Source organism: Lampris incognitus, chromosome 12 (genome assembly GCF_029633865.1).
Source record: "Lampris incognitus isolate fLamInc1 chromosome 12, fLamInc1.hap2, whole genome shotgun sequence".
NCBI lineage: Eukaryota > Metazoa > Chordata > Actinopteri > Lampriformes > Lampridae > Lampris > Lampris incognitus.
In genome coordinates this window covers 53,936,683-53,952,843 of record NC_079222.1, presented here as the reverse complement: position 1 = coordinate 53,952,843, position 16,161 = coordinate 53,936,683, and the positions used below count along the sequence as shown (strand labels likewise).

General features: G+C 42.4%; 1 protein-coding gene across 4 annotated transcripts in view; it reads right to left on the bottom strand.

The window, feature by feature from the left end:
• Positions 1 to 16,161, bottom strand: part of dennd1a (DENN/MADD domain containing 1A) — a 160,310-nt gene that overhangs the window by 125,714 nt on the left and 18,435 nt on the right. For all 4 annotated transcript variants that reach the window (XR_008811097.1, XM_056290733.1, XM_056290734.1 and 1 more), the window contains exon 3: positions 5,032 to 5,075. Coding sequence is in view for 3 of the 4 variants with exons in the window: in XM_056290733.1 (XP_056146708.1) it covers positions 5,032 to 5,075 (44 nt within the window). In the remaining variant the exon portion in view is untranslated. The remainder of the gene's footprint in view (positions 1 to 5,031; positions 5,076 to 16,161) is intronic.

Sequence of the window (16,161 nt, the reverse complement as noted above, 5' to 3'; positions counted from 1 at the left end):
TCTCCTGGATAGTAGGGTCCTTCCTATGGTTAGGGGGAGCCAATATAATAGTATTGTTATTTCGGATCATAGTCCTGTACATCTAGATATAGGTTTCATAGACTGCCCTAAACCCCAACGCACCTGGCGATTTGATCCTCTATTACTGTCCAGGGACTCCTTTAAAAATGTTCTCTCCCAGCAGATAGATATCTTTATAGAATTCAACCATACTCCAGATATGCCACTAACTATTGTTTGGGAGGCTCGCAAAGCCTACCTTAGAGGCCAAATAATCTCATATACAGCACATGAGAGAAAGAAACATAAACAACGTCTAACAGAACTGTCCCATAGTATAGCGGAAGTGGACCGTTCATATGCTGATTCCCCAACACCTGAACTTTATAAGAAAAAAATATTATTAAAAACAGAATTCGACAATCTCTCCACAAACAGAACAATTATTCTTTAAATCAAAACAGACATTTTATGAGCATGGAGAGAAAGCTGGAAAACTATTAGCCCATCAGGTTAGACAGTCCACAGCCGCTAACACTATTTCTGAAAGTTTAAACAATTTTATATTACCCTTTATAGTTCAAAACCGCCCAGCGACTTGTCGCATATTTTCACTTTTTTAGACAGTCTGACCATACCAAAAATTGCCCTTGAAGACAGAGCACAGATAGACTGAGGGATATCAACAGAGGAAGTAATACAAGCAATTAAATCCATGCAGAGCGACAAAGCACTGGGTCCGGATGGTTTCACAATTGAAATGTATAAAGAATTTGCTACCACGCTGGCACCAATACTTAACCTGTTGTATCAGGAAATTTTTAACCAACAGAAATTGCCCCAAACTATGATGCAGGCAATCATATCTGTGTTACTTAAAAAAGAAAAAGACCCCCTACTGTGTGGCTCCTACCGTCCTGTAAGCTTGTTGAATTGCGACTACAAAATCCTTACAAAAATCTTGGCCACCCGTATTGAAACTGTTGTCCCAACGGTTGTTAACCCTGATCAAACTGGTTTTATACCAGGCAGACAGTAATTCTATAACATGCACCGCCTATTTAATGTACTGTACACACCACATTCCGTAGAACAGACAGAAGTAGTGATTTCTTTAGATGCTGAGAAGGCATTTGACCGCATCGAATGGCAATATCTATTTGCTGTTCTAGAAAGGTTTGGCTTTGGTTCCTCATTCCTAGCATGGGTTAAAATATTGTATTGCTCACCGACAGCCGCAGTGCGGACGAATAATATTATTTCTGATTATTTTTCACTCCATAGGGGCTGCAGACAGGGCTACAGCCTCTCTCCTTAACTGTTCAATTTGGCAATTGAGCCACTCGCTATAGCTCTTAGGGCAGAGGATGGCATTAAAGGTATCTCACGAGGTGGTAAATTGCATAAGGTATCACGTTATGCAGATGACCTGTTGTTATATATATCCAACCCAATAGAATCTATACCAAGACTATTACTTACCCTGGATAACTTTGGTCGCCTGTCAGGTTATAAGATAAACTATTCAAAGAGCTTGCTTTTTCCGATTAACCACACTGATAGAGACTACTCTAGCTTTCCATTTAAACTTGAACATAATGTATTTACATATTTAGGAATCAAAGTCATTCATACAATGGGGAGGTTATATAACCATAACTTCAAAACACTAATAGAATGAACAAAACAAAATTTTCAAAAGTGGTCAACACTACCAATTTCATTAGCGGGCCGCATTAATATAGTTAAAATGACAGTCTTACCCAGATTTCTCTATCTTTTTCAAATGATTCCCATATTCATACCTTTTCAACAATTAGATAGATTAATTTCATCATTCATCTGGAACAATTCAAACCCCAGGATGAAGAAAATATACTGAGAGGTCCCTAAGGAGACAGGGGGATTAGGCTTGCCTAACTTTATTTGTTACTACTGGGCTGCGAACATTGTAAAACTTTTACATTGGTCATTTACATATAAGAATCAACAGGGTACAGATTGGGTTGACATGGAGCTCTTATCCAGTCCTTTACCAATATTCCCCTCTCCACTACCACATAATCGTAACATACAAATAACAAACCCGGTGGTTAAAGCTTCACTTAGGATATGGCTCCAGTTTAGGAGGCATTTTGGATTAAAGCATGCTAGCGGTCTTTTTCCAGTAGCAAATAATCAGTTCTTCTCGTCATCTGTGTTAGATAACACATTTCAACATTGGCATAGAAATGGACTGGTGTTTTTCTGTGATATATTTAAAGATGGAACATTCACCTCATTTGAAGCACTTACCAATGACCATAACATACCCAGATCCCATTTTTTTAGATACCTTCAAATCCGTAGTTTTGCCAAGAAAGTGTTTCCCTCATTTCCGTATCTGCCACCCAGGAGCCAATTAGATGTTATTCTAGAAATGGATCCCTTTGGGAAAAAACGGGTCTCTATAATTTACACACTGATACAAGGATTGAAACAGATATACTGGGACAAAACAAAAACTGCATGGGAGAGAGATTTGGGTGTAGAGCTTTCTGAAGAGGCATGGCGGGACAGCTTAACTCGTATACATACGTCCTCATTGTGTATACGACATGGGTTAATTCAGTTTAAGGTGCTTCACCGTCTTCACTACTCGGGGGACAAGCTTGCCAGAATCTTTCCCACCACAGACCCTGGCTGTCCGAGGTGCAGCCGTAGTCCAGCCTCGGTGGGACACATGTTCTGGGCATGCCCCTCCCTCAACAGTTATTGGGGACACATATTTAATGTATTCTCACATATCTGTAAACAGACCATAAACCCTGATTTTCACACAGCCATCTTTGGCATACCACCCCCTAACTGTAAGGTCACAACTTTGCAGGCAAATGCTCTAGCATTTGCCTCATTACTAGCACGCAGACTTATCCTATTTAACTGGAAGTCGAATAAAGCACCATCATTTTTGCAGTGGTTGAGGGAGGTGCTGTCCTTTCTACCTTTAGAAAAGCTCCGATATAAAATATGTAAAACCCGCAAAACCTTTACTTTGACCTGGAGTCCTTTCATAGACTTTATAGAAGGTTTTCCCTTTTATTGAATGTACTTTTTTATTTACCTGGTTGTAACGACAATACTTATAGATATATGTGTACAACTTTATATCGTCTTCAAAAATATGGTTATTATGTGGAATTGGAATAAGAAATCCCTGCATGGTCCTTTTTTTTTTAGCCTTGGGGGGGAGGGGGGATTCCTACATGTTTCTTTTTGTTGTTGTTGTTCCTGTGCCTTGTATACCTGTTCCAAAAAAACTTGAAAATTGGAAAATGAAGTTTTCAACAAAAAACAAGTAAAAAAAAAAAAAAGATTCAGAGAATCCGGAGAAAGCTCTGCACGTAAGCGGCAAGGCCGAAAACAAACATTGAATGCCCGTGACCTACGATCCCTCGGGCGGCACTGCATTAAAAATCGACATCATTCTGTAAAGGATATTACCACGTGGGCTCAGGAACACTTCAGAAAACCATGTCAGTTAACACAGTTCGTCGCTACATCTACAACTGCAAGTTAAAACTCTACCATGCAGAGCAAAAGCCATATATCAACAACACCCAGAAACACCGCCCTCTCTCTGGGCCAAAGGTCATCTGAGATGGACTGACGCAAAGTGGAAAAGTGTGCTGTGGTCTGACGAGTCCACTTTTCAAATTGTTTTAGGAAATCATGGACGTCATGTCCTCCAGGCTAAAGAGGAAAAGGACCATCCAGATTGTTATCAGCACAAACTCCAAAAGCCAGCATCTGTGATGGTATGGGGGTGTGTTAGTGCCCATGGCATCATGGGTAACTTGCACATCTGTGAAGGCACCATTAATGCTGAAAGGTACATACAGGTTTTGGAGCAACATATGCTGCCATCCAAGCGACATATTTTTCAGGGACGTCCCTGCTTATTTCAGCAAGACAATGCCAAGCCACATTCTGCACGTGTTACAACAGCGGGGTTTCGTAGTAAAAGAGTGCGGGTACTAGACTGGCCTGCCTGCAGTCCAGACCTGTCTCCCATTGAAAATGTGTGGTATGAAGCGCAAAATACGGCAATGGAGACCCCGGACTGTTGAGCAACTGAAGTCGTACATCAAGCAAGAATGGGAAAGAATTCCACCTACAAAGCTTCAACAAGTAGTGTCCTCAGTTCCCAAACGCTTATTGAGTGTTGTTAAAAGGAAAGGTGGTGTAACACAGTGGTGAACATGCCCCTGTCCCAGCTTTTTTGGAACGTGTTGCAGGCATCAAATTCAAAATGAGTGAATATTTGCAAAAAACAATAAAGTTTACCAGTTTGAACATTAAATATCTTGTCTTTGTAGTGTATTCAATTGAATATAGGTCGAAAAAGATTTGCAAATCATTGTATTCTGTTTTTATTTACGTTTTACAAAACGTCCCAAATTCATTGGAATTGGGGTTTGTACTTTTGTACACAAATACTGTCATTTTTTGATGACTGGGCCTTTTATCATTGAGCTATGACCTTATGCATCCATCACTGAATTAAGACAGTGAGACTGTCTAGATAACAAACATCAGCATTGGAACAACATCCTTTTAGGTCACCAAACAGCCAACCAACGAATATTTTTGGTCTTGGACATGGATACTTCCAAAGAGAAGGTTTATGGATGTGGTGAGGGAAGACATGCAGGTGGCTGGTGTGACAGAGGAAGACGCAGAAGACAGGAAGAAATGGAAACGGATGATCCGCTGTGGCGACCCCTAACGGGAGCAGCCAAAAGTAGTAGTAGTAGGACATGGATACTTCTGTTCCTCTGTTTGATGGGCAGAAACTGTCATCCTCAGTGGTAAACACCAAGAGATGAAATCAAGGCTTCTCTCGTTAGTAACTCTGATTAGCTAGTTCAAACATGGCTACTAAAAGTTTGCCCAACATGAAAAACAATTAAAAGTGAACAAACAAGACACAAGAGAAAAGTTCATGTACTGAAAGAAAAAAGACACGAAAGTTCAGAGTAATATCCAAACCTGGTCAATGTAGTCCTCGGGGAATTGCCTCTGCACCTCTGGATCTGTAAATAATTAACAATGATTTTTTAATGGCTGTGGATATGTGATTGAGGAAAAGTGGCATAATTGCATCAGACATTTTCAGATATGCGGTCGGACATGCATAGAGAGCTGACACCACCAGTCTACTCGGCTGTCAGAAACAAGTGTCGGCTACACACCTGTCCAAGATGGTCATCTGCTTGCCTGGTTGTTGTGCAATGCAACGGTTAATTCTCACAATCTGCTTATTGGTAGTAAAACCAGGTACAAAGAGAACTATATGATGGATAAATATGAGTGAATAGGGCAAGATTGCATACATTTCTTATTCTGCATGTTTAAATGTTGCCTTCATAGATGACTGAGTGATATACACACCAGCGGCGGCTGGTGCTAAAAATGTTTGGGGGGGGGGGGCAATTTACCTTGGTGCAGCACACTTGACAGCTGCTTTAATGTCCACACAGTCACAGAGTTATTAAAAAGGACAATGTAGCCTATAGATTTTATCAGGGTTCCTAGACGGTGGATGATTGACAGTCGAGATGAGGTGGCGTGGTGGGTGTGAACATGATTAAGCCACGAGAATTGTCCAATCACATTAGATCAAAAAACATTAAAACAATACCAATTCACTGCCAATAAAAGTAAGAGTGTCTGGGGTGCACAGAACTGCGCCCCCTGGAAAATCTGAAGAAACCAATTAGACAGCAGCCTCAGGTCACCTGCACGCCACAAGTTTGAGGGCTTACATAAGGTATTGTTTGGCCGGCGCCCCTCACCCAGCAAGTATATGTATTCAGACAGAAATCAACCAAATACCATTTGAACCAATATTTAATGCTGCTGACAGATGCTCACAGACTGAAAAACATTATTTCATCATTATTGGCATTATACAACTAAATTATATTTAACATGTTTAAGTAGATTTTCATCTCTTGATATTTGAAGAGGGCGGCACCCCAGCGCCCTGTACTGGCCAACTGCCACTGATACACACTTAACCACAGCTTGTCACCACTACACTTCTCAAGATCATTTCACTGGGCTAAACACATAAAAATCCAGGAATGTTTGAGGTGGATATTTAGCTGATTCTCTCAAGATTACAGACTGTAACAGGATATGTATGCTGTTTTTGTGGATATTTATAATATCCAGGGAAAATATTAGAAATACAAGATGAAGAAACAAACAAGAAACAAACAAATTACATCCAATGATGTAATAAGGTACCAACAATAGGGTACCAACATACCAACAATACCAACATTATTGGTAAAAATATTATTACAATATCAGTCAGGACATTTTATTACATTATTGGTCAATTTATTATATTACTGAGTTTAAATACATTTTTGATCATGTTAAGTGCAAACTGTATTACATTTTAAGGCGTTATTACATTTTCAGGAAATTATTACATTATTGGGTCCTACAGCCCCTGAAACGAGATCCAGGCAGTGGATACAAGAAAAAGCTGATAAATAGTCTGAAGCTGTTAGAACAGGACAATGCTATTGACAGAATTTTGTACCACAGATTATACCCAGGGGGCACTACACCTAGTCTGTATGGTTTACCTAAGATACATAAACAGGATGTACCATTACAGCCTATTGTTATTATGATTACCTCAGTGACTTATAACATCTCAAAATTTGTGGGATCTATTCTTCACCCGTTCATAACTCAGGCAGTACTGAACATCACATTCAGAACACTATGGACTTTGTGGATAAGGTGAGGGACTTCATTACGGTGGACTTTGTGGATAAGGTGAGGAGCTTCATCACGGTGGACTTTGTGGATAAGGTGAGGAGCTTCATCATGGTGGACTTTGTGGATAAGGTGAGGGACTTCGTCATGGTGAACTTTGTGGATAAGGTGAGGGACTTCGTCACGGTGGACTTTGTGGACAAGGTGAGGGACTTCGTCACGGTGGACTTTGTGGATAAGGTGAGGGACTTCGTCACGGTTGACTTTGTGAATAAGGTGAGGGACTTCATCACGGTGGACTTTGTGGATAAGGTAGAGGGACTTCGTCATGGTGGACTTTGTGGATAAGGTGAGGGACTTCATCACGGTGGACTTTGTGGATAAGGTGAAGGACGTCATCATGGAAGCAGATGAAACAACGGTCTCCTATGATGTTACGTCCTTCTTCATGTGCGTTCCTGTAGCTGAAGCGGTGGAGGTAGTCTGTAGGAAATTACAGGACGACCCCATCCTTAGCAACAGCACCAAACTTCACCCTGACCAAGTGGTGGGAAGGGGCGCTAATGAGCCAGCAATGGAGTAGAACATGTCTAGCTGAACTCCTGCCTTGCTTCCCTAAAACTTCATTGCACACTTTCTGCAAATTTAATGTGGACATTTTCTAACATATGTAAGATACACTGGAGCAGGTTTGAACTGCTCAAGATGGTTCAATGGTAACCACCCTCCATAAATATAAATACACTGGTCCCCCGAGCATTAGGCCCAATGCATCCATGGTACAAGATCCTACAGAGCACTATGACCAACCAGCCACTCCACAGCCAGAGTCAGAAATGGATAACGCGGACTTGAAAGCTGAAATTCTCTTCCTCACCGAGGGCAGACATCTGTTGTTATCAGGTCAGAGCTAAAGAATGCACTCACTGACAACCAAGGTGGTCATTTTGACCATTTTGGATTTTCCAAGTTTAATAACTGGAAAAAAAAGATACAGACCTGCCACTCCCTGAATGCTCCTAAAATTGCATATATTTGCATTAAAATAAGTTTGAGATCAATTGCACAAAAAAAGTTATGATAAGATCTACCTGAAATGACCATGACGGGTCAAAATGACTGCTCGTGAACTGCGCGTCATGTCCAGTGGTCCACTATTTATGATGTGTGTTGGTCGTGTCATTTCCTTTGTGAAGTTCATTGCTCTGTCCTAGAAACACACTCCCGTTCTCCAGTGCAGAGAAATAGTCTAAACTTGATTTTTGATTATTTCCAACGTGTCTGGTTACAGCCACCATTACAGACGCAACATGACTATCACCAAGGTGTTGCAGTATTTACTGGCGTTGCACAGTGGCGATTCCGATGCAGGCGAGCTGCAGGAGGCAGAGGTTGAGAGTGATGGCGACCATTCCTGGCTGGATGAAAACAGGTCGTCCTCATCCTCATCCGAGTGTAAATGTGACTCTCCACTGAGGAAAAAGATGTCTGTGCTTCCACCGTAGACTACAGACACAGATGTCCTGCACACGGCTGACGGAGCTGGTCTTCCCGATCCGGGTGTGGAAAAGGGGAAAGATGGGACAGTGTGGAAGGTCCTCCTGCCAACTGATCATCCTGGGATAAGGAAGACCGACACTGTGATCACCGAAGTTGCCGGCCCCACGGCGCACACTAGGTGCAACATTGATGGTGCGCTTGCATCCTTCGTGTGTCTATTTGACAGTGACATGCTGGCTCACATCGTGGCATGCACTGTAGCTGAGGCACATCGGCAGCTTGGTGATTGCTCATGGGACCTGACAGTGGCTGAACTAAAAGCTTTTCTTACCATGCTTTTCATCCGAGGCGCACTATCAAAAGGCATGGAGTTGGTAAAGCTGTGGTCTGAAAAACGGGGCGTCCCGTTTTTCAGGGAAACCATATCAAGGAACCGCTTCAAGGAGATCTTGCAGTTCCTGCAATTTGACAAAAAGGAGACCCAGTGTGTAGGTCTGCAGGATGACAAGTTCACCCTGATGTCGGCCACCTGGGACATGTTTGTAGAGAACTGCATAGCCTGCTACAAGCCTGATGCCGAAATCACAATAGCTGAGCAGCTGTTGTCCACCAAGGCCCGGTGTAAATTCCAGCAGACAAATTTGACATCAAATTCTGGCTTGCTGCAGATGCACTCAGCAAGTACATGCTAAACAGGGCTCCTTATCTGGGTAGAGATGAGATGCGCAGAAGAGGTCTGCTCATAGGAGAGAGTGTGGTGTTGTCTCTGGCAGCTCCACATCTGGAGAAGGGGAGAAACATCACAACAGACAAATTCTTCACGTCTCTGAGGCTGGCCAACATCTTACAGAACAAGAAGACCAGCCTCGTTGGCACCCCGGGGAAAAGGAAACGTGAGATGCCTCCCTCCACAAAAGAGAAGGCAGAGCTGTTTAGCACTAAGGTGCTGAAATGTGGCGACATTACGCTCACCAGAGGAGGCCAAGTAAGATCATGTGCATATTGAGCTCCATGCACACAACCGTTGGCATCACGGATGGGCCGAAGTCAAGGCCGGAGTCTGTCACATATTACAATAACACCAAGTATGGCGTGGACATCTTGGATCAGATGGTACGCACGTACTCAGTGAAAAGTGGTATGTGCAGATGGCCGGGGGCAGTGTTCTATAATATCTTGGACCTGGCTGAGATCATTCCCACATCCTCTACAAGGAGTGCACTGGTGCCAAACAGACTCTGGCGAAGCGGATGGCAAAACACACGGGAGCTACCTCGTCAGGCCAGGACTTCGCACTGCACATCCAACTCCAAGCCAGTGGCCACTCTTTCAAGGATGAAGATGTGCACATCCTTGATTGGGAGAAGCGCTGGTTTGAACGGGGAGTCAAAGAGGCCATCTATGTGAAGAGGGAATGACTGTCCCTGAACCGAGGGGGGCGGCTAAGTGTACGTACATCTGTCACCATCTTACAATGCTGTGATTGCAACTATTCTCCAATTCTCTGTGAATAGTACACATGGCCATTTTAACTCTAATTAATGGTGACAGCATTTGCATATGAAACTGATTGCTGGTTTCGATCATTATGCAGCTGTGCTGTTTATAAGGTTGGGGATACCTACAGTCAGCTGGGACTGACACGGTCAACTTAGATTGGTGATGAAACATTTCTCCTACTACACTTCATGTCCAGATGAACTGATTCAACTTTCTGGGAGCTGGAAGGACAGACGCACCAATACCAGTGTCCTGGAGGAGCCCAACATGAACAGCATAGCCACAACAATAGCATCAACTCCGATGGACAGGCTGCATCATCCAGATGCCACATTCACACCTCCCTAAACAAAGTCTGTATTCCCAGATGAAGGAAGGATAGCGATGCCCTGGTGGGCAAAAAACAAAAATCTCAAAGATAATCTCAAAACCAGCCTGAGATTTTTTTTCTTTTTCCACAATCTGTTCATTGAAATTTTCAGATAGACAGTACATTGATATTTGGTGAATACGACAGTGATATAGCAAAGGTACAAGTAGAAACACTACAAGGCCAAGACAGGACAAGGACAAGACAAATACTACAAACAAAAAAACAGAATCCAAGACTAAGCCGACAGACATACAATTAATTAATAATTACATCAAGTAAAAAAAATGTGTATAACAACATTTATAACATAAATACTAAAATAAAATAATGGTTGTTGCTGCAACCGTCATGACAGTCTGCCTGCCGTCTGTCATGTCATAATTTTCAAATTAATCCTCCTAAAGTGCCTCGGAGATCTCCTCTGCCAGCTCCACTTGCCAAAGTGCTTTAATGGAGTTTTAGGAAACTCGATGTAGATAATGAATCTGAGCATAGATATATGACATCATTCCTTTCAGAACAGGTACTAGGTTGAGGAATGTATCTGATGGTTAATCAATGGGTAGGTTAGAAAACTGGGGGAATCTACTGCTAAAAAACTGCGGATCCTTAGATACCTGAAGAAGTATTGTTTGGGTTGGGCAAATTCTTCAGATAACTGTTGGAAAGATGCACAGTTTCTATCAATATATAGGTCTTTAAATGTTTTGATGCCTAAGTTGGACCAAATAATGAATGCACCATCTGCCAAAGATGGAGGAAACGCATGATATGCAGTTTGGGGGCTGATGTGGTGTATGTTTGGAGACAAAAAAAAAAATCTGAACTGATTTAAGATTCTCAAGGACGTTTTGACAATTACATTTTCTGTGTAGTCAAAAGAGGAACTCTTAATAGGGAGAATGAGCTAATGCTGGAAGTGACACTGGTTGACAGGAAGCAGCTTCAATTTTAACCCAGACAGATGGGGAGTGGTATGAGTCAAACTGTAGCCAGGATTGTATTATTCTAAGATTGGCTGCCCAAAAGTGAAACCCCAAATTTGGCAGAGCCATGCCCCCCCCAAGCCTCTGGTCGCTGTGAAAATATGTCTAGAGGACTTTCAAGGATTACTTATCTGAACTATATACATCAGATTTTCCTCGAGAAACTTCTTCTGTGTTAGAATTTCTGGGGAACCCAAGTATCCCAGAGATTACATAGGACCAAAAAACAGACCTGGAGCAACCTCTGAATTAACAGGAAGTAGAGAACTCAATTGAAAGCATGCTAACTGGCAAAGCCCTAGGTCCAAACGGCTTTCCAGCTGAGTTCTATAAAAAAAAAATTAAATCACAGCTGACTCCTCTGCTCCTTAACATGTTTAATCACTCTCAAACAGTTGGTTCTTCCACAGTCCCTCACAGAGGCTGTCATCACAATTATTCTGAAGCCTAGTAAAGACACAGTGGACTGTAGCTTATATAGGCCTATCTCACTGTTAAATGTAGATTTGAAGATCTTATCTAAGGTTTTGGTCACTATACAGAAACTATAATACCAGACAATCTCAAGAGATCAGACAAGTTTTGTTAAAGGGCGTCACCCATTCATCAACATTTGTAAACTCTTAAATGTGGTGCATTCGTCCGTGTCTGGGGACAAACCTGAAGTGGTTGTGTCCCTGGATGTAGAAAAAGCATTTGACAGAGTTAAATGGAACTATCTATTTGTGGTACTGGACAAGTTTGGCTCTGGCCCATCATTTATTTCGTGGGTTCGACTTCTGTATTCGAATGAAATGAAAGCCACTTTTTTCAACATTATATTCTTACAACATTATATTCTTACAACGAATTGTATTGTTGCAATGAATTTGTTCTCTGCATTTAACCCATCCTATTGTATTGCACCAGTGGCCAGCTACAGTGCCCATACACCAACTCCTGTTCTTCTGTCCACTGCCTTGGTCAGGGGCACAGATAGGAGGGCACAGACAGTAACATGCATGTCTTTTTGATGATGGGAGGAAACAGGAGCACCCGCAGGAAACCCTTGTAGCTACGGGGAGAACATGCAAACTCCACACAGAAAGGACCTGGGACAGCCTGGGGTTTGAATCCAGGACCTTCTTGCTGTGAGACAACATTGCTAACCACTGGGCAACCGTGCTGCCCCCCCCCTTTTTTTTTTTAAACAGCTGTAGTTACTAACAAACTGTGTTCACAATTTTCTCCCCTATTCAGAGGAACATGTAAAGGTTGCCCTCTAAGTCCGTTGATATTCAATTTAGCCATATAACCTCTGTCAGTAAAGTTAAGAACGTTAAAGTCCATACGTGGTACTAGCAGTGTGGGGAAGTAATACAAGGTTTTTCTTTTTGCCGACAATCTTCTGATATATTTAACAGATCCGCTGTCCTGTGCACCTGAGGTTTTGGAGATATTGAGTGACTTTGGCAGGTTTTCAGGCTGTAAACTTAACTTCACAATCAGCATATGTTTTCCTATTAATGACAAGGCTGCCCAAACCTCAGATACAAACTTAGCCTTTTGTACATCAAATTCAGGATTTAAGTAACTAGGAATTAATATCACCCCATCCTATACTGACTTGATTAAAGCCAATTTTACATCCATACTCAAACTGAAATTAGACTTCCAATGATGACGTACCATTTATCTATAATGGGCTGGTAAAATTAATTGTATTAAAATGAATGTAATGCCTACATTATTATACCTGATCCGATGTCTTTCAGTTTTCCTTTCAAAGTTCTTCTGCTCAACATATAACATTCTTTCAAATTTCTTATGGGAGGTAAAAGCCAAAAACTGCATAAGGAACTTCTTGAAAGACAAAGGCAAGAGGGTGGGCTCTCTCTCTCAAATTTGATGCATTACTATTGGGTAGCAAACTTACACAAAATTGTCTACTGGTTTCAGGCCCCAGAAACAGATTGGTGTGTTGCTGAGGCTACATTTTGTACATCAGCATCTCTCTCTGCACTAATCAAAACACGGCTCCCTCTCTCCCTGCCACAGTTCACCTCCAGCCCAGTAGTAAGCGCTGCACTCAAGATTTAGATACAATTCAGACAAACATCCTACATCTATCATATATATATACTCACTGGCCACGTTATTGGGTACACCTTGCTAGTACCGGGTTGGACCCCCTTTTGCCTTAAGAACTGCCTTAATTCTTCGTGGCATAGATTCATCAAGGTACTGGAAACATTCCTCAGAGAGTTTGGTCCATATTGACACGATAGCATCATGCAGTTGCTGCAGATTTGCCGGCTGCACATCCATGATGCGAATCTCCCGGTCCACCACATCCCAAAGGTGCTCTATTGGATTGAGATCTGGTGACTGTGGAGGCCATTTGAGTACAGTGAACTCATTGTCATGTCCAAGAAACCAGTCTGAGATGATTCGAGCTTTATGACATGGCGCGTTATCCTGCTGGAAGTAGCCATCAGAAGATGGGAACACTGTGGTCATAAAGGGATGGACATGGTCAGCAACAATACTCAGGTAGGCTGTGGCGTTGACACAATGCTCAATTGGTACTAAGGGGCCCAAAGTGTGCCAAGAAAATATCCCCCACACCATTACACCACCACCACCAGCCTGAACCGTTGATACAAGGCAGGATGGATCCATGCTTTCATGTTGTTGATGCCAAATTCTGACCCTACCATCCGAATGTCGCAGCAGAAATCGAGACTCATCAGACCAAGCAACGTTTTTCCAATCTTCTATTGTCCAATTTTGGTGAGCCTGTGCGAATTGTAGCCTCAGTTTCCTGTTCTTAGCTGACAGGAGTGGCACCCGGTGTGGTCTTCTGCTGCTGTAGCCCATCTGCCTCAAGGTTCGACGTGTTGTGCGTTCAGAGATGCTCTTCTGCATACCTCGGTTGTAATGAGTGGTTATTTGAGTTACTGTTGCCTTTCTGTCAGCTCGAACCAGTCTGGCCATTCTCCTCTGACCTCTGGCATCAACAAGGCATTTTCGCCCACAGAACTGCCGCTCACTGGATATTTTCTCTTTTTCGGACCCTTCTCTGTAAACCCTAGAGATGGTTGTGCGTGAAAATCCCAGTTGATCATCAGTTTCTGAAATACTCAGATCAGCCCGTCTGGCACCAACAACCATGCCACGTTCAAAGTCACTTAAATCACCTTTCTTCCCCATTCTGATGCCCGGTTTGAACTGCAGCAGATCGTCTTGACCATGTCTACATGCCTAAATGCATTGAGTTGCTGCCATGTGATTGGCTGATTAGAAATTTGCGTTAACGAGCAGTTGGACAGGTGTGCCTAATAAAGTGGCCGGTGAGTGTATGTGTGTGTGTGTGTGTGTGTATGTGTGTGTTTGTGTTTGTGTCTATGTGTATATGTGTGTATAGATATAAAAAAAAATGGGACAAATGCTGTTTTTATCCATTAATGTTCTTACTGTAAGTGTCCCTTAATGAAATACTTGTTAAAAAAAAGAATCATTAACTGGGCTAGAAAGTTTCCAAAGTTCATTGTAAGTTGTCCCAAACTATTAATATCCAAAACTGTAAAATGAAAAGCTTTATTTAAGTCACATTCTCTCGGAGCAGTAAGGGGACATGTCTACTCTCTTCTGTGCTCCATACTGTCCCCAGCCTGAGGAAATCTAATATCGATCTCAACAACTGGAAGGAAGTCACCCTAAACAAATAAACCTGGAGGAAATCCATTTAAGAGGGAGAAATGCTACATGAAATTGGCCTCGGCCATGCAGAGAAAAAGCGGCAAGGAGGGACAGAAAACCAACAAGGCCCAACCACCAACCACAACTACCACCCGTCCTTGCCCATACTGCACTAGAACATGTGGATCACGGATTAACCTCTTCTGACATCTGCAAACCCAACAATATATTTCATCCTACAGAGCACAGTCATACTCAACTTGATTGACCTCCGATGATGATGATGAGTCACTTAAGATGCTATGACCAGGCAAAACAATCTGAGCACAGCCTGGATCAACTGCAGTGGTTTCTGGTTTCATTTAGCCATTTCACCACAGTCTCAAACATTGCTGTGACACATCATTACTGCCACAGTGAGTCAGAGAGGCAGGGGAAGGCAAGGGAGATCATTTGCCAATCCAAGAATAGGATTGTGACATGACGCTTCTTACTGTAATCTGGGACCAGTGACTACAGAAGTACCTTTTCTATAGTCTTCGCAGTAGCTGTCATAATGGTGTAGCATTGTTGTGTCGTTGTTTATGATCAGATATTATTCAGACATTAAAATGACACTTCCATGCGAAGACACGATGATGCAGCCTGACAAGTATGCCTCTGAGTGCTGTGCCTTAACTGTAGCAAGCTGGTTTTCTAACTACACTAGGATACATGTTAATGTGTCCTAGTGTAGTTCTCATTGGAACAAGTTGCCTTCGATTTTCAAATTACTTTTATAAAATATATATATATATATATATATATATATATTTATGTAACCGGTTATTTTTTTGCCCGGTGCGGGATTCGATACAGGGTGTACTGCACCACAAGGCGACATCACTAACCGCTCGGCTAAAGGGTCAGACCCGTTAGCTAGGGACTAACGTGTCTTATTAGTAGTTTACAGTCGTTACCCTCCCCGGAAGCGCGCCCACGCGCTTTGTCATTCCACGCTCCGAAGAGACTTCTGAGGATCTGCACACTTCCGTATCCCACCGCTGCCACCAATGTAACCGGTTATTTTCTTGCCCGGTGCGGGATTCGATACGGGGGTGTACTGCACCACAAGGCGACATCACTAACCGCTCGGCTAAAGGGTCAGACCCGTTAGCTAGGGACTAACGTGTCTTATTAGTAGTTTACATATATATATATATCGCAACTATTTTTGCAATTGTTAGTTGCCCCCACAATTTCATTGCAAAAAAAACAACAAAAAAAACGGCTAAAAACATCACAATATGCATTGCAATTTTTTAGAAAAGCTGCCATGAAATCAGGCCTTTTAGGCCGCAA